Genomic DNA, 18,981 nt, shown 5'->3' with positions numbered 1-18,981 from the left:
TGGAATGTATAGATTCCAACTACCTGAGATTTGTTCATAAACAGGCAACAAAGAATGTTGCCAAAAAAATGTAATATATATATTATCCTAAAATATCAACAAAATATATTTATTGTTCTTTTTACATTCAAGTTTCACATATACATATTGTATATAACTATTGCTCATTTTGTAGTTCATTACTTGCAAAACTCCTCAGTGCTCAGTGCCTCAGTCAAAACATTTATTTGAATAATTCTTTATTCTATTCATTACAGTTGTATATGATTATTGCACTAATACTAATAAATGTAAAACAATGTTTGTAAAAAAAGAAATGTCAATAATCTTCCAGAAAAAAATACATATATATTTTCTGTCGTATGAATTTAACAGAGAATCTTTACTTTATTGAAATAAAGTGCTTTGATCATTATTTGATTAAGTTATTACTAAGCAGCAGCAGTAGTTGGGAAGTTTTAGAAATCAATATAGTATTAATCAATGTCTCTTTACTTGGCCTTGCTTGACTTTACAGATCTTGCTGGAGACTTCTTCGGAGTCTTCTTCTTTGGGTGAACGACTTGTCGCTCGAGGACTTCGCTGACTGCCTCTGTGCATTCTGACACCCTGCTTTCGTCCTCTGTGTCTGTAGGGTACATCTGGTTGCTCTTCACAGAGAGGTGGTGGCCCGACCTTTCACCTGAACCTATCTGTGAACTCTTCTCGCTGTTGGATTTTGTCTCTGCCTCTTCATCCAGGACTTTGTCCAGTGAGCCTTGTTGTGATTCCATGGAAGACTTGGTGGGTTGACCACGTAGGCTTTTATTAGATGTCCCAGAAGGTCCACCACTATCACTGTCGTCTTCAGACTGTCCTTTGCTTGTGATGTCATCCCCCTCATCAGCTGGATCTTCCTCAACAGCATCGTCGTTTTCAGCAGTATCTTCCTCAGCTTCCTCAATCTCTTCAACTTCCGGCTCCTCCACCCCTTCCTCCTGCTCTTCCTCATCAGAGGCCTCATTTTCAGTAGTTTCCTCCTCAGCTGCTTCCTGCTGCTCCTCATCTTCTTCCTGCTCCTCCTCAGCAGCATCATCTTCAGCTGCATCCTCCTCAGCCTCCTCCTCCACTTCAGCCTGCTCCTCCTCAGCTTCTTCCTTCAGCTCCTCAATAGGAGTCTCCTCAACTTCCTCCATTTCAACTTCTTCCATCTCCTCAGCTTCCTCCTCTGCTTCCTCCTGCAACTCCTCAACAGGAGTCTCTTCAACTGGAGTCTCCTCCTCCTTCTCCTCCTCCTGCAGCTCCTCAACTAGAGTCTCTTCAACATGAAGCTCAGCCTGAGCCTCTGCTGAGATATCACCCTCCTCCTCTTCTGGTTTGTCCTCTTGTGCCTCTGACTCCTCGTTGTTACCGTCAGTCTCTGAATCCTCAACATCGGCGTAAGCACTGTCTTCAGAGTACTCTGCTCTGGCCAAGGCATCGAATGAGGTCATTGGAGTTTCCTCAACAGTTTCCTTCATGTTGTCTTCCCCGATAGCTGGTACCTCTGATTGTTCTCCCTCATCTGTTGATATTTCCAACTCAGACTCATCCTCAGCTTCATCCTCTCCGTCGGCTGAGTACCCAAAGTTTCCGCAGCAATCCTCTTCATTGGCTGTCTCATTGCCCTCTGTAGTTTCCACTTCTTCATCTTTTTCAGACCCCTCTACAATGTTCTCGGCTTGGTCTTGGCTTCCATTTTCTGTGTTTAATTTGTTTGTCTTTGCTTCTTCTGCCTCGTTTCCTACATTGTCTCCTGCATTTGCATCATCTTCTTGTTCTGTTCCTGTCTCCTCCGGAACCATATCTTGGTCTGTCGTTTCTCCCTCCTCCGCCTCGTCGTCTGCTTTTATCTCCGATACGTCATCCTGACAATCCGTCTCCTCAATGTTTGATTCAACTACAGGCTCTTTATCCTCTGCTGTTCCATCCTCCCCCTTTTCTACATTCTCCTCAGCCCTTTTAGTTGCTGCTTCGTCTTCAAATGCCTCAGCTTCTGACGATTCTTCTCCTGCGTTTTCATTCTCATCTCTTCCAGTTTCATCTCCGGCTGTCTGCTCTTCTCCCTCAGCTGTTTCAGCTTCAGCACTCTCCTCCTCTCCTGCTGTTTCATCGTCAGCTGTCCCTTCTCCTGCAGTTTCAGCTGGTGCCGATTCGTCTCCAGTTGTTTCAATTTCGGCCGACTCATCGCCAGTTGTTTCATTTTCTGAGGACTCGTGCCCTGTGGTTTCATCTTCTCCAGGTGTCTCACCGTCTGCAGTCTCAGCTTTAGCAATCTCCTCTTCCCCTGCTGCATCATCATTGGTTTCTGCCTCTGCCTCCACTGTGTCTTCGTCTCTGGCAGCTTCCTCTTCTGCTGCCTCAGATTCAGCATCCTCCTCCCCTTCAACTGTTTCATTTTCAACTGTTTCAGCTTCTGCAGTTTCCTCGTCGGCTGTCTCTACTTCAGCATCCTCCTCTTCTTTGGCAGTTTCATCTCCAGCTGTTTCAGCTTCAGCACTCTCCTCGTCTCCTGCAGTCTCCTCTTCAGCTGCTTCTACTTCAGCAGTCTCTTCTCCTCTTGTTCCATCATCTGTAGTCTCTGCCTCAGCACTCTCCTCGTCTCCTGCAGTCTCCTCTTCAGCTGATTCTACTTCAGCAGTCTCTTCTCCTGCTGTTCCATCATCTGTAGTCTCTGCCTCAGCAGTCTCCTCCTGTCCTGCTTCATCTCCCGCTGTCTCTGCCTCAGCACTCTCCTCGTCTCCTGCAGTCTCCTCTTCAGCTGCCTCTACTTCCGCAGTCTCATCTTCTTCTGCTGTTACATCAGCTGTCTCTGCCTCTGCAGTTTCAGCTTCAGATTGCTCCTTTCCTGACATTTTATTATCAGCTGCTTCAGTGCTCTCCTCTTCTCCTGAGGTTGATCCTGCTGCTATAACTTTATCAGTTTCTTCTTCTGCATCTTCATCTTTTCCTGTTTCTACTTCAACTTCTTCCTCTCCTGCAGTGTCTTCTTCAGCTGCCTCTTCTTCTCCTGCTGTTTCGTCATCAGCTACTGTCTCTCCTTCAGCAATTTCTTCTTCTCCCGCTTCATCTTCTGCTGTCTCTGCTTCTGCTGTTTCTGCTTCAGCTTCCTCCTCTTCTCCTGCCGCTTCATTATTAGCTGCTGTTTCTGCTTCAGAAGTTTCTTCTTCCAATGTTTCATCTTCAGCTGTCTCTGCTTCGACTTCCTCCTCTTCTCCGGCTTCATAACACACTGCTGCCTCTGCTTTACCACTCTCTTCTGCTTCCTCTATCTCAGCTTCAGTATTCTTTGATTCAGCATCCACCTCCTTTCCCTCAGCTTCCTCAGTTTCTTCTTCATCTGCTTCATCTTCAGCAGTATATGTTTCAGCTTCCCCCTCTTCTATTGCTTCACCTTCAGCTGTCACTTCTACATCAGATTCTGCTGTCTCAGCTTTGTCACCCATTTCAGCATCTTTTTGTTGTGATTCCTTCATCTCCTTCTTAGCCCCATTGATAACATTTTCAACAAGAGTTTCCGCTGCTTTGGCTTCATCCATACCTTCAGTCTCATCTGCAACATTGACCTCTACTTGTATCTGTGGTGGACTGTCCTTTTTCAACTGGAGAATTGACTTTAAATCAAAAGCATGTGTAATGCCAGCTTTCACTACCACCGTTTCAGTGTCATCTGTAACATCAGCTTCTTGTGTCTTTGGAGTAGGTTCCCTTTTCAACAGAAGAATTGACTTTAGATCAAAAGCCATCATGACTGGTGCAGTATGCAGGACTTCTGCAGGAAGCAGTGGCCCCAATTCCAGTTTCTTTTGTAAACATGCTTCACAAGGGCAATATTCATCATCACTCCGTTGGTCACTGAAGGAAGTGCAGGTTGCATCCTCACTTTTATCAACCCGGTTATCAATGGACTGGTCACGCACAACTTTCAGTCTTCTTCGTCTTGTCTCTGTTTGTGCATTTGATTCTCGTGACAAGGCTTCTTTGGGTGGTCTTGGTCTTCCAGCCCGACCGTGGATCTTCCTCAGTTCCCTGTCAATGCTTAGTTGTATTCTCCTCCTCACATCATCTTTCAGTTCAGCTATCATAGCATTGAGCTGTTCGTTGTTGTCCAAGTTCCAGCGAACCTTGAACTCAGCCATGGCATCCATATAATGTGTCATGAACTGCTTCTCTAGTTTGTTCAGTAACTTCAAGACCCAGACAGGATCAGGATCCAGGGAAACCTTTTTGGCTAGTTGTGCCCTTTGGACAGATGGAGGAGAGCCAGAGCTTGTGTCCTCTCGTGGGTCTGAGCTCTTATTGGAAGACGGGGGTGTTTCTGGTAATTCTCTCAGACTTTCATTTCTAATGGTGTCATCAGACTCCGGGACGTCTTCATCTTTTTGTTTCTCTTCCTCCACTGCTATTGCTCCTTCTCCTCCTTCTTCGGGGGTCCATTGGACCCGACTGGCTATGTCCGGAGTGGCTGTATCAGACATTGGTGCTGAGCACTCTGGGCTTTCATCTTTCTGTGCCATTTCATCAACTTCTTGTACCTTCACCAACGCTTCCCCCTCTGCGTTCGTTGCCTGAGCCACACGGCCTGAACTCTTACCTGAGTCTGTTGAGCCACTGCTGACATCCACCCCAGAGGACGACCTTGCTTTCCCATCACCGTCCACAGAGTGTTGATCACAGCCATTCTGCTGTGACTTTCCACCTTCTGCTGGGTCACACAACCAGAGGGACTGGAGGATGTTCATTAGCTCTCTGTACCTTGTGTCCTTGGCGTTTGCATCGTAGTTGGGATCAAAGTCTATCAACTGCAGCTTTGCGAGGCAATCCAGGAGACCTCTGGCTGAGGTGCTCAGTTTACGTCCGTACACTGGGGAAACTTCAGGTAAACTGTTACACCGGTCAAGCTTGGGATTCAACAGGACTTTCATCACCTGAACTGAGGAGTGAAAGCTCTTTGATACCTCTTCTTGTGGAGCGGTGCAGGGGTGAGTGTCTTCTGGTGGGGTTTCTGGTGGGGTCTCTGGTGGGGTCTCTGGTGGGATCTCTGGTGGGGTCTCCACTGGCTCCTCACTGTCAGCCACATGGTTGACCACTGTCTCTTTGAGCTCTTCCTTTTTTTCGTTTTGAGTTTCACACTCAGCAATGGTGTCAATATCCTCTTTTGGTTTTTCCTTTTGAGGTAGTTCTTCTGGTGAATGGCCTCTGTCACTGAATTCGTCCCCAATGTCGTACATCGCACTGTCAGACGGTATTTTCTTAAGCCACTCATTCACCACCTCTGTTGGAGAGGCGTTTGGTAGATTGGAGGGAACCAGCTCAGAGACTTCTCCTTCCGGCCGCCGTTGGGAGAAACTGAGTAAGGGAACCCCTTTCCTCTGTTTGCACTTGCCACTCTTGTCACTTTTGTTGTCTGTCACTTCCAAGGGGCCATTGCATGAAATGTTAGAGTTCTCTTCCACTGGATATGCTGCATGTGACTTATTACTGTCACTTGAGCCACCAAGTAAAATAACAGGTCGTTTGATTTTTCTGGGGGTTGGTGGGCACTCTGGTGGGGAAGGAGTGAGACAACTCTCTGACACAACAGAGTTAGGTCTGGGAGTGTCCACATGATCTCTAGTGGCAGTCTTATTTGACCTGTTTGTCTTTCTTGAAATGTCACTCCCTTTGTCACTTTTGGCGTCATCCTTATTGTTTTTGTCCTTTTGTCCTTTGACCTGTAGATGGGAAGACACGTTGGACATGTTGCTTTTAGGTCTCTCAGCCACTTCAGCAGTTGTACTATCTTTCGGTTTGGAGCTACAGTAAATGCAGTTAGATTTGTCTGATGCATTGGTCCTAGCTGACTTTGCAGACTTAGCAGATACAGCACTTGGTGCATTCACCACATTTTCCTCTACTTGCTCTTCAGCTTTTTCTATAGAATTTACTTCAAAAACTTTGGACTTCCTTGATCTTGCAGATGAATGTGACTTAGCAGATACAGCTCTGAGTGCTCGCTCCTCTGTTTCATGGTCAGGTTCAATAACTGAAACTTTTGACCTTTTAGATCTTGCTGAGACATTTGATTTAGCTGACATAGCACTAGGTGCTCTCTCTTCAGTTTCCTTTACATCCTCTCGTGCCTTCACTTTGGCAGTAGCATATTCTGTTTGGTTTTCAAGGTCAACAGTTTCCTCAGCTGTAACTTCAGAAGTTTTAGATTTTGTTGATCTTGCTAAAGCATTTGACTTGGCTGACATAGCACTAGCTGCTCTCTCCTCGGTTTGATCCTGTTCTGCAGCGGGATCATCAGAAACGTCGTATTTCTTGTGTCTTGCTGACATATTGTACTTGGCAGACATAGCGCTGGATGGTCTCTCAGTTTCTTTGACACAAAGTTCAGAAACCTTGGACCTCTTTGATTTTGCAGAAACATTAGACTTAGCTGATCTGCCAGACATGGCACTGGGTGCTCTCTCTTCAACGTCTTCCAATTCTTCGTCTCCATTTTCCACAGGAAGAACTTCTGAAGCTTTAGGCTCCACATGTCTTGTAGAAACATTAGATTTAGCAGACATACTGCTGGGTGCTCTCTCTTTAAATTGATCCTCTTCTACAGCAGGGATTTCAGAAGCTTTGGATTTGTTTGATCTTGCTGAAACATTAGACTTAGCTGACTTGGCTGACATAGCACTGGGACCTCGATCCTCTGTTTCATCCTTAGGTTCAGCAGTTTCTTCAGCTGCAACTTCGGACTTAACAGACATAGCACAAGTTGACCTCTCTCCAGTTTCACCTATTTTATTTTCATGGCTGTCTTCAGCAGGAACTTCAGAAGCTTTTGATTTCTTGCATCTTGCCGACACAGCAGACCTACCAGACAAAGCGCTGGGTGCTCGCTCTTCAGTTTCCTCTTCAGGACAAAGTTGAGAAACCTTTGACTTCTTTGATTTTGCAGAAACATTGGACTTAACTGACTTAGCACTAGGTTGTCTCTCTTTAATTTCTTCCAATTCCTTGTCTTCGTTTTCCTCGGGAGGATCTTCAGAAGATTTAGACATCGCTGATCTTGCAGAAACATTGGACTTAAAAGACCTAACACTGGGAGCTCTGTTGTCTGTTTCTTCTGCTACCTCAGTTTCTGCACTTTCTTCAGCTCCCTCTTCAGTGTTTTCCTCGGCAGCTTTAGATTTCCTCAATCTTGCTGAGACATTAGACTTAGCAAATATAGCACTAGGTGCTCTCTCCTCAGTTTCCCCAAATTCGTCTTCTGCGTTGTCTTCAGAAGGATCATCAGAAATATTGGATTTATCAGACATAGCTGATCTCTTTTCAGTTTCATCAGAAACGTAGTATTTATTGAATCTTGATGATCGGTTGTACTTACAAGACATAGCGCTGGATGATCTCTTAGTTTCTTCAACGCAAAATAGAGAAACATTGGTCTTCTTTGACCTGGTAGAGACATTAGACTTAGCTGACTTAGCTTCCGTTTCATGCTCAGATTCATCAGTTTGTTCAGCGGGAACACCCTCTGTTTCTTCTACCTCTTCTGCTTTCTCTCCAGTTGGATCTTCTCCAGCTGTTTCCTCCTCTGGACCTTCTCCAGCTGTTTCCTCCTCTGCTTCTGCGTTTTCCTCAGCAGGTGCTTCAGAACCATTGGACGTAGCAGACATACCACTCGATGGTCTCTCTTCAGTTTGATCCTCTTTTTCTTTAGAAACATAGTATTTCTCATATCTTCCTGACCGGTTGTACTTAGCAGACATGGCGCTAGGTGCTCTCTCCTCAGGTTGATCCTCTTCTCCAGCGGGATCATAAGGAACATAGTATTTCTTGTGTCTTGCGGACCGGTTGTACTTAGAAGACATGGTGCTGGATGATCTGTCATCTTCAACACAAAGTTGAGAAACCTTCGTTTTCTTTGATTTTGCAGAAACATTAGAATTAGCTGACATAGCACTAGGTGCTCTCTCTTCAGACTTTTCCAAATCCTCTTCTCCATTTTCCTCAGCAGGAAGAGTTTGATTGTATTCTGCATCGGGATCATCAGAAACGTCATATTTCTTGTGTCTTGCTGACATATTGTACTTGGCAGACATAACACTGGATGCTCTTTCGGTTTCTTTGACACAAAGTTCAGAAACCTTGGACTTTGATGTTGCAGAAACATTAGACATAGAAGACATCGCACTAGCTGCTCTCGCTTCAGTTTCTTCCAGTTCCTCTTCTGCTTTTTCTTCAGCGGGAACATGAGAAACTTTGGACTTTCTTGAGGCGTTAGATTTAACTGACAAAGCACTTAATGCTGTTTTTGCGTATTCTTCAGGTGTAACGTTTTCTTCAGCTTCGGACATTTTGGACTGAGATCTTGTTGAGACACTTGAGGATCTTTTGTCTGTTGGATGTTCCTGTAAATCTACGTCTTCTACAGCTGAAACATTGGACTTCCTTGACTTTGCTGAGGCATTTGATTTGACTGACATGGCACTTGATGATCGCTCTCCTGAATTAACTCCTTTCTCCCCAACGTTGGACTTCCTACATCTGGTAGAGACATTTGATTTGGCAGACTTTGCTCTCTCCTTTGTTTCTGGGTCTTTGTTTTCAGTGTCCTCTGAAGGGTTTGCTTCTTGACTCTCTTCTTCTACTACAGTTTCAGCATTTTCTTTGTCAGCTTCCATTGTTTCTACTGCTTCATCAGATCCTTCACACTTTTTTGATTCTTGGTCATCTTGTCCATTTGATGGTGCCAGAGACACAACTTTGGTTGATTTCTTCACAGAGGATGCCTTGCTACTCGGAGGCCTGGGAGATAAATGTTGCATAGGTGTTGCTATGGGTGAGTTCAAAACAGCAATTCTAGTGGGTTCCTCTTCCTCTGCATTACTATTCTGAGAACGTGCACACGCTCTCGAAATACTTGGTGGAAGACTGTCTTCCTCGTCGTCCTGGTCTTCACTGAGCGATGCCAGGATCTGGGAGGAAAGACTAACAGCAGACACAGGCCGATCCTCTTCCTCTGCATCAGTGATCTTGACGCTGACCTCGCTCTGAGACTCCTTGGAGGGAGCGGAGGATGAACTGTCAGCTGTAGGCTCATTTTTATCTGGTGCCTGCGTTGTAATGTCAATGCATTCATTCATGCCAAGGCTCTTGCTCTTGTCCTCAGTGGAAACCCTAGTCCTACTCTTGGCGGACGTTGTTGTCGAGTGCACTTCGCTCCTGCTGCAGCCGCGGCTGATGGTGCAGTACTCCACCATGGAGTCGCCCCCTTCCTCCACAGTCTGCTGAAAGCAAGCAGTCTTCTCCACCACGTGCTCGGTGATCTCCTCACTGGACATAGTCTCCACTGATCCTTCTTTACGTACAAAGGTGTGTGAGGAGGCACTGGAGCTGGAGGAGGTGACGTGGCGGACAGTCCTCTGCCCCCCCGCAATATGGGTCTTCCTGATCTCATTGTCCTGGCAGTGGCCACAGCAGTGCTGACAGTGAGGGACATCCAGATGCTTCTGGTGCAGTTTGGTGATGTAGGCCTGGCCTGGTGAAAGGTGCTCCGACTCGGAACAGCTTTCCACACTACTCTGCTGTAGCGAGCAGTTATCATGGTATCCTTGGAGGTATTCATTGTTCGTTCCTACTGACTTCTTTACTTGTGTGGACCAATGCAGCGTCTCGTCATTCAGTAGTCGGAAACGCACTTTCATTTCCATTGACAAGCTGCCATCTTTGTTGACTAGTACCCTTTTCTCGATGTCGTCTTCCATCAAGCCTTCACTTGAATGAGGGCATGGGCCTACGTGGGCTGGGGATGTAGAGTTGATTGGTGGGAGTGATTTGTCCGATGATATGGAATGCCTGGCTGACCGGTTACTGAATTCAGATCTTAAGTGGATGACACTTTTCTTTGCCTCAAGTCCTAAACCGCCTGAAGTGACAAGCAGAAAGAAACATAAATGATCAGTCATCGGTTTACAAGAAGGCTGGCGATGAGGAAGACTACATTTTCCAGTAAAACAAGTTCAGACAGTTGTTACAATAATTATTGTTGCTGAATATCAATAATGAGTTAAACATTAGACCCAATCATTAGGAGCGCCTTCTTAATATTGAGTTGCACATCACACTTTTGCCTTCGGAATAGCCTCAATTTGTCGGGATATGGACCCTACAAGGTGTCGATAGTGTTCCACAGTGATGCTGGCCCATGTTGGCTCCAATAATTATCACAATTGTATCAAGTTGGCTAGATGTCCTTTGGGCGGTGGACCATTCTTGATACACAGGAAACTGTTGAGCATGAAAATCCCAGCAGCGTTGCAGTTCTTGACACAAACTGGTACGCCTGGCACCTACTACCATACCCCGTTCAAAGGCACTTAAATCATTTGTCTTGCTCATTCACCCTCTGACAATCCATGTCTCAATTGTCTCAACGCTTAAAAAATCCTTCTTTAACCCGTCTCCTCCCCCTTCATCTACAATGATTGAAGTGGATTTAACAAGTGACATCAATAAGGGATCATATCTTTCACCAGGATTCACCTGGTCAGTCTGTCATGGAAAGAGCAGGTGTTCTTAATGTTTTATACAATCAGTATATACAGTATCTAATGGCCAGCACAGTGATGTCTCATTAGGCAAAGGAATTGCTTTGCTTAACATAATAGCAGTGTATTTGTAGAAAAAAATATTTGAAATTACATGAATAAAGATTTTGATTTATAAGTATTTGATGCTGCTGATATAAAAAAGGGGCATTCTAAATCAATTTGTTTGATTGATTGATATGCTTGAGTGATTTATTGATTGATTTATATAGTCATACCATTTTTCTTACTCTCCTGTCCTTCGCTGGCCATGCTGGAGCGTCCCAGTGACCTCGGCCTCAGTCGTGGAAGTTTGTCATCTGAGTTTTTCCGGAAGTTCTCCAGAAGGATGGGGTGGGAGGGCTCACGGCCCACACAAATCAACACACTGGGGCACTGCAGGAGACCCTGAACACTGTCGATCTGACACAAAGAAACACACAGAGAGCCAGGTGAACAAAATGTTTTACTGTAGATAAGCAGACTAATAGAGGACAGACAGGTTCCTAGACAAGGAAACTGAAACAGAGAGTTAGTCAAAAATCAGCTATGACCTAAATTGAGATTGGCCGGTTTCTCAAGCAAGACATTTTGATCTCAATGAGACAAACATGTATGAATAATACTTACATAAACACACACACACACACACATATATATAGTATCACAAAAGCTGTATGTTAAAGGATGTAAAAAATGATATCAGTACCACAGTATCAGTACCCAAGAATAAAGCGTTCAAGAATGCTAGCTGAACCTTGGCCATATGGTTAAGTAAAGGTACAGGATATGGCTAAGAACTAAGGCCATAATTTTTTAAAATTTAACTAGGCAAGTCACTTATTAAGAACAAACTCTTATTTACAATGACGGCCTACCGAGGTAAAGTGGGTTAACTGCCTTGTTCAGGGGCAGAACGACACATGTTTTACCTTGTCAGCTCGGGGATTCGATCTAGCAACCTTTCGGTTACTGGCCCAACACTTTAAACGCTAGACTACCTGCCGCTAGACTACCTGCCGCTAGCCTACCTGCCGCTTGGCTACCTACCGCTAGCCTACCTAACGCTTGGCTACCTGCCGCTTGGAGACCTGCCGCTTGGCTACCTGCAGCTAGCCTACCTGCTGCTTGACTACCTGCCGCTTGGCTACCTGCCGCTAGCCTACCTAACGCTTGGCTACCTGCCGCTTGGAGACCTGCCGCTTGGAGACCTGCAGCTAGCCTACCTGCTGCTTGACTACCTGCCGCTAGCCTACCTGCTGCTTGACTACCTGCCGCTAGCCTACCTGCCGCTAGCCTACCTGCCGCTTGGCTACCTGCCGCTAGCCTACCTGCCGCTAGCCTACCTGCCGCTTGGCTACCTGCCGCTAGCCTACCAACCGCTAGCCTACCAGCCGCTAGCCTACCAGCCGCTAGCCTACCAGCCGCTTGACTACCAGCCGCTAGCCTACCAGCCGCTAGCCTACCTGCCGCTTGGCTACCAGCCGCTAGCCTACCAGCCGCTAGCCTACCAGCCGCTAGCCTACCAGCCGCTAGCCTACCAGCCGCTAGCCTACCAGCCGGTCATAATGGATTAAAGCCATGAACAACATGAAGATGTTACCAAGCTGAGGAAACATAAACATTTGCAATCTTAATTTCCTCCCACACTACGATTTAAGATAATAATTAAAACAGCATTCTGATATTCTGATATTGTAATCAGCTCATGCTAATCATGAGGGGAAGTCTGATATATCAAATAAGGTTTGTTCAGTCCAGGACAAAATTAGTTTAGACCAACTCAATATTGACTTGCATCCATAACACTTTAAGGTAAGTGATACTGGCAAGCATATTGTGCAGGATTTTCTTTTCTTTCAAATTCTCATCAAATAATTTCCAAACAAGGAAACACAGATCAGAGGGTGCTTTCCCTGTTTTAAACCACTTTAGTGACTCTGCCCTGGTAGTGATGCTAACACATCCCTGCAGCAGCAGCAAGGGCTGTGTGGAGGGTCGGTCTGGCTGGCCACTAACCATATTATCATCCTAACCCAGGATAATCTCCTAGTCCCCCTCCGCTGAGGTGACTGTGCATTCTGTTTGTCACCAGAGCCCCAAGCACGGCTCAGCAGCCCGAGGACGAGTTGAGGCAAAGCAGGAAGGCGTTACTACAGACAAGATAACACAGATGCTTGGGGGTACCACACAAGACAGAGACTGGGGACCACACCAGACAGAGACTGGAGACCTCTCCAGAAAGAGTCTGGGAACCACACCAGACAGAGACTGGGTACTACACAAGACAGAGACTGGGTACCACACCAGACAGAGACTGGGAACCTGACCTGACAGAGACTGGGTACCACACAAGACAGAGACTGGGGACCACACCAGACAGAGACTGGGCACCTCACCTGACAGAGACTGGAGACCTCAGAAAGAGTCTGGGCACCTAACCAGACAGAGACTGGGGACCACAGAGACTAGATACCACACCAGACAGAGACTGGGCACCTCACCAGATAGAGACTGGGGACCACAGAGACTAGATACCACACCAGGCAGAGACTGGGCACCTCACCAGACAGAGACTGGGGACCACACCAGACAGAGACTGGGGACCACACCAGACAGAGACTGGAGACCACACCAGACAGAGACTGGAGACCACACCAGACAGAGACTGGAGACCTCACCAGACAGAGACTGGAGACCTCAGAAAGAGTCTGGGCACCTAACCAGACAGAGACTGGGGACCACAGAGACTAGATACCACACCAGACAGAGACTGGGCACCTCACCAGATAGAGACTGGGGACCACAGAGACTAGATACCACACCAGAGAGAGACTGGGCACCTCACCAGACAGAGACTGGGGACCACACCAGACAGAGACTGGGGACCTCAGAAAGAGTCTGGGCACCTAACCAGACAGAGACTGGGGACCACAGAGACTAGATACCACACCAGACAGAGACTGGGCACCTCACCAGATAGAGACTGGGGACCACAGAGACTAGATACCACACCAGACAGAGACTGGGCACCACACCAGACAGAGACTGGGGACCACACCAGACAGAGACTGGAGACCACACCAGAGAGAGACTGGAGACCTCACTATACAGAGACTGGAGACCTCACCAGACAGAGACTGGGGACCACACCAGACAGAGACTGGGTCCCGACTCCCGACTCTACTCCCGACTCTACTCCCGACACGACTCCCGACACGACTCCCGACTCTCGACTCCCGACTCTACTCCCGAGTCCCGACTCTACTCCCGAGTCCCGACTCCCGACTCTCGACTCTCGACTATCAACTCTCGACTCTCGACTCTGTGGTTCCGGTTGAATTTCCATATTAATATGCGAGCAGTAGTTCCAGATTGTTTTTTTTTACAAACCTAGCATCAACATTACTCAGTGACTATACTCACCTTCCTTAGTTTGCACAACATGTGTGAATTTGGGTAAAGAGTGTAAATAACTTATTTGGGAAATGGAATACTATCCAAAAAGATTACAGATGTGCAACAAGTAATGTTTTGCCAATCATACAGAATTGTATACAGAACAATAGTGTGGGTTACAGACCCCCTGGAAGCCCGTTCATACAAGCCAAGTGGTCGTTGAGACCCAACATTAAATTACTATATAATATCTCTGAATTTGATCTATTAGATTAGTTTTTCTATTGTACATGTTTTAAGTTGTGTTTATTGCTCACAGTGCATTTTCAAACTATAAAACCACCCTGGCAGTTGAACCAGATAAATGGTTTTATCCACAGTCACAGGTAGCCCAGATGAAGATAATTAATCGTTGCTGTAGAGGAGGATGCCTTTCTGAGCGACTCCTGGTCTCCTACTGCCTGTGAATTCTCAACACTGACCTGCTTATTTCAAAATAGCTCCGTTTTGACTAAGATGAATAGTTACTAAGATGAATAGTTACTGAATAGTTGTCAACTTTCCCTTATTTTTAAATAAGTTATCTAAGATGGGAAAATGATAGTCTTTCAAGGTCTAGTACCATAGTAATAACATCTTTATCAATTAAAGCACATCATAATTACTAACCATTACACTTCCATCTGACTTCGGGTGAACAAGTCTCATAACCTCCTTCTCAAGCATTGCTACATATGTGGGATCTTAATTTGAACACCCTGTTGTTGCAGGAAATGTCCTGCACTGTCACACCCTGATCTGTTTCACCTGTCCTCATTATTGTCTCCACCCCATTCAGGTGTCGCTTATTATAGAGCTGTTAGGATAGAGCTGAGGGGAGGGGCTACAAGGATAGAGCTGATAGGGGAGGGGCTACAAGGATAGAGCTGATAGGGAGGGGCTACAAGGATAGAGCTGATAGGGGAGGGGCTACAAGGATAGAGTTGATAGGGGAGGGGCAACAAGGATAGAGCTGATAGAGAGGGGCTACAAGGATAGAGCTGATAGAGAGGGGCTACAAGGATAGAGCTGATAGGGGAGGGGCTACAAGGATAGAGCTGATAGAGGAGGGGCTACATAGGGGAGGGGTTACAAGGATAGAGCTGATAGAGGAGGGGCTACATAGGGGAGGGGCTACAAGGATAGAGCTGATAGGGGAGGGGCTACAAGGATAGAGGTGATAGGGGAGGGGCTACAAGGATAGAGCTGATAGGGGAGGGGTTACAAGGATAGAGCTGATAGGTAGGGGCTGCAAGGATAGAGCTGATAGGGGAGGGGCTACAAGGATAGAGCTGATAGGCGAGGGGCAACAAGGATAGAGCTGATAGAGAGAGGCTACAAGGATAGAGCTGATAGAGAGGGGCTACAAGGATAGAGCTGATAGGGGAGGGGCTACAAGGATAGAGCTGATAGGGGAGGGGCTACAAGGATAGAGCTGATAGGGAGGGGCTACAAGGATAGAGCTGATAGGGGAGGGGCTACAAGGATAGAGCTGATAGGGAGGGGCTATAAGGATAGAGCTGATAGGGAGGGGCTACAAGGATAGAGCTGATAGAGGAGGGGCTACATAAGGGAGGGGCTACAAGGATAGAGCTGATAGGGGAGGGGCTGCAAGGATAGAGCTGATAGGGGAGGGGCTACAAGGATAGAGCTGATAGGGGAGGGGTTACAAGGATAGAGCTGATAGAGGAGGGGCTACATAGGGGAGGGGCTACAGTAGAAGGCCGACAGACAGGAATTGCCTGGATTGTCACCAAACAACCCAGATATATCTCTGCCTCTTTAAGAAGCATCCTTTTCCTAAACAAAACGTTGAGGTGCACATGCTGTTATCAATACAGTTATGTTCTGAATGGAAAACTAGAATCTCAGCATCATAATAACAGTTTGACTCCGCTTTGGCTCTTGGTAAAATATATGGTCATCATAATTCCTGCCACTAGAGGTCTCTCTTTCACCCTCACACTCCCAGGGCTTCTCACAGGTAATATTAGAAACTACCAAAGAAAAATAATGTCTCCACAGTCTGTTGCCTTCTAACATTTTCCAAACAAAATCATTAATGTGATGACTAGAAACAGTCATAACAAATTTGGTTGATTTCCTAAAACGTTCTTTAGTGGTAAAGAATGCAGACTCACACAGAAGCACATGGCGACAAGCACATTAGACAAAAGCACCTTAGCCGTGCTCTAGACTTCCACTGAACAAAATCTGTTTCTAGTCTTGGGAATTGTCAGGGATTTCACAATACAATATTATCATGATACTTAGGTGCAGGTGTATTGCGATATTCACGATTCTACATGTATTGATTGATATTTGATACTACGATCCAAACATATTGCTCACTATATGTCTGCTGCAGAGGGACAAGAGAGTGTGCCATGGGAACATTTGTTTTGATCAGGCATGGAAAGAAAGTGCTGAAAAACATATTGGCTATTTAAAAATAATACTTTTAGAGTTTTTTTAACACACTAATAACACGCTACAGAAGGAAAAATTTACCAGAGTTTTGAGCAGGTACAGCCGACCAGCCGCAAATACAATATTAGAATACCATCAAAAATAATATCCCAACATTCAACTGTTTTTACCCATCACTATGTGCTTCATCATCTAACGATAAACAACGCTTCACTTTGGGGAAAACTTAAAGTTACCCTAAACTAGCACACCAAATGGTAATATCCAAGGATGTTGAGGAAGAAGACAGTGTCACCTTGCGTCCCTCCAGAGTGTACAGTTTCCTGATGTGGTACTGCATGAACTCAGACAGCTCCTCCAGAAACAGGCTCAGGCTGCGGAGGGTCTTGCGATGGAGCACGATGGTCCTCCGAACAGAGGGGTCGCTATTCTTCACCAGCACCACCTTCTTGTGGAGGTGGTGGTGTTGGCAAGAGGGCTCAGCAGGGACCTCCTCAGGCCAGACCGGCCGCCTGCGAACATACTGCTGAGGGTGGTGATGGTGGGAGTGTGGGTGGACCGGAGGGAGGTACCAGGCTGATGCCTCTCTTTGGGCCTCTCTTTGAGCCTCTCTCTGGGCCTCCTCTCTGGCCTCTGTGGCCTGGGCACACAGATAACAACCCCAGTCCTCCATGGTCTCCTGGTGAATGGTTTCCCCACCATGGGTGGCTCTCCTGGGGGGAGGCGCGGGGGCAGAACGCAGCCCGAAGGGGAGCGAGGGTTTGGAGTGGTGGTGGTGGCCGCCCTCGTCCGAGATGGCATCGAAGCACTGGAATCTGCGCTTGTGGGAAGACATCTTTGTTTACTTCCTGTCCGACTGCTATTACTTCCCGGTTAGTCCACGCCTCTCGACAAAGGTGTGTAGAGAAAAATGAGCAGGCAAGTGGGTGTCATGGTTTAACTGGCTGGTTGTCTAGGGGCTGGTGGTCCACATGATAACTGTGTTCCTCCCACTCGCCCACACTGGAAGAGAGGAAGAGAGAGAAGAAGGTCAACAAGGTCAGATGACATCATGAACAGCACATGTTTACTTGTTTTGCATTTAGCAGTTTGTGCTAAGGAATATAAATCGATTCAAGTACGTGTGCACTTCAGCACCTTGACATAGGATCATTTCACGGTCTCTGGTGTAAAATGGAACAGGCTTAGAGAATATGATAAATCTATACTCTGACTCTTATACCTTAATGCGGGTTTATGTCTTGTACTTATTAAATATACAGGTACCTGCCAAAATATGGGAATCAATTGAGTAAATGAGGGATACAAAGTATATTGAAAGCAGGTGCTTCCACACAGGTGTGGTTCCTGACGTCCCATCATGCTTAGGTGTGGTTCCTGACATCCCATCATGCTTAGGATAGTATATAAAAATGTCCCGTTGCCCATTATTTTAGCTACCATGGCTAGGAGTTATCTCATAGGCGGTTTAAAGGGTGTGTGTGTGTGTGTGTGTGTGTGTGTGTGTGTGTGTGTGTGTGTGTGTGTGTGTGTGTTGTGTGTGTGTGTGTGTGTGTGTTGTGTGTGTGTGTGTGTGTAGTGTGTGTTTGTGTGTGTATGTGTGTGTGTGTGTGTGTGTGTGTGTGTGTGTGTGTGTGTGTAGTGTGTGTGTGTAGTGTGTGTGTGTGTGTGTGTGTGTGTGTGTGTGTGTGTGTGTGTGTGTGTGTGTAGTGTGTGTGTGTGTGTGTGTTTGTGTGTGTGTGTGTGTGTGTGTGTGTGTGTAGTGTGTGTTTGTGTATAACTATCTTTGTGGTTACCAGAAGTCCTCACAAGGATAGTGAATCAAGAAAAATAGAGTGACATTTCCCACAGGGTAAAAATGCTATTTTAGGTTTAGGGTTACAATTAGGTTTAGGGTTAGGGATAACACTAGGGGTTAGGGTTAGGGTTAGGGTTAGGGTTACAATTAGGTTTAGGGTTAGGGATAACACTAGGGGTTAGGGTTAGGGGTTACACTAGGGGTTAGGGATAGGGCTAGGGGTTACACTAGGGGTTAGGGGTTAGGGGTTACACTAGGGGTTAGGGTTAGGGGTTACACTAGGGGTTAGAGTTAGGGGTTACACTAGGGGTTAGGGTTAGGGTTAGGGGTTACACTAGGGGTTAGGGTTAGGGGTTAGGGGTTACACTAGGGGTTAGGGTTAGGGGTTACACTAGGGGTTAGGGTTAGGGGTTACACTAGGGGTTAGGGTTAGGGTTAGGAGTTACACTAGGGTTTATGGTTAGGGTTAGGGGTTACACTAGGGGTTAGGGTTAGGGTTAGGGGTTACACTAGGGGTTAGGGTTAGGGGTTAGGGGTTACACTAGGGTTTAGGGTTAGGGGTTACACTAGGGGTTAGGGTTAGGGGTTACACTAGGGGTTAGGGTTAGGGTTAGGGGTTACACTAGGGGTTAGGGTTAGGGGTTACACTAGAGGTTAGGGGTTACACTATGGGTTAGGGTTAGGGATAACACTAGGGGTTAGGGTTAGGGGTTACACTAGGGGTTAGGG

General features: G+C 46.4%; 1 protein-coding gene across 1 annotated transcript; it reads right to left on the bottom strand.

Moving 5' to 3' along the window:
* Positions 1-390: 390 nt before the first annotated feature.
* LOC139414880 (rp1 like 1b) lies at positions 391-17,375 on the bottom strand. The gene is made up of 3 exons (XM_071162477.1): positions 16,750-17,375; positions 10,826-11,009; positions 391-9,925 (listed from the first exon to the last, which is right to left on the bottom strand). The coding sequence occupies exons 1-3, from the start codon at positions 17,287-17,289 to the stop codon at positions 492-494; spliced, it is 10,158 nt and encodes a 3,385-aa protein (XP_071018578.1). The 5' UTR covers positions 17,290-17,375; the 3' UTR covers positions 391-491.
* Between the last annotated feature and the right edge of the window lie 1,606 nt (positions 17,376-18,981).

Source organism: Oncorhynchus clarkii, chromosome 8 (assembly GCF_045791955.1).
Source record: "Oncorhynchus clarkii lewisi isolate Uvic-CL-2024 chromosome 8, UVic_Ocla_1.0, whole genome shotgun sequence".
In the NCBI taxonomy this organism is placed as follows: Eukaryota; Metazoa; Chordata; class Actinopteri; order Salmoniformes; family Salmonidae; genus Oncorhynchus; species Oncorhynchus clarkii.
The sequence above is the reverse complement of the archived record's forward strand: the minus strand, read 5'-3'. Positions and strand labels throughout refer to the sequence as shown.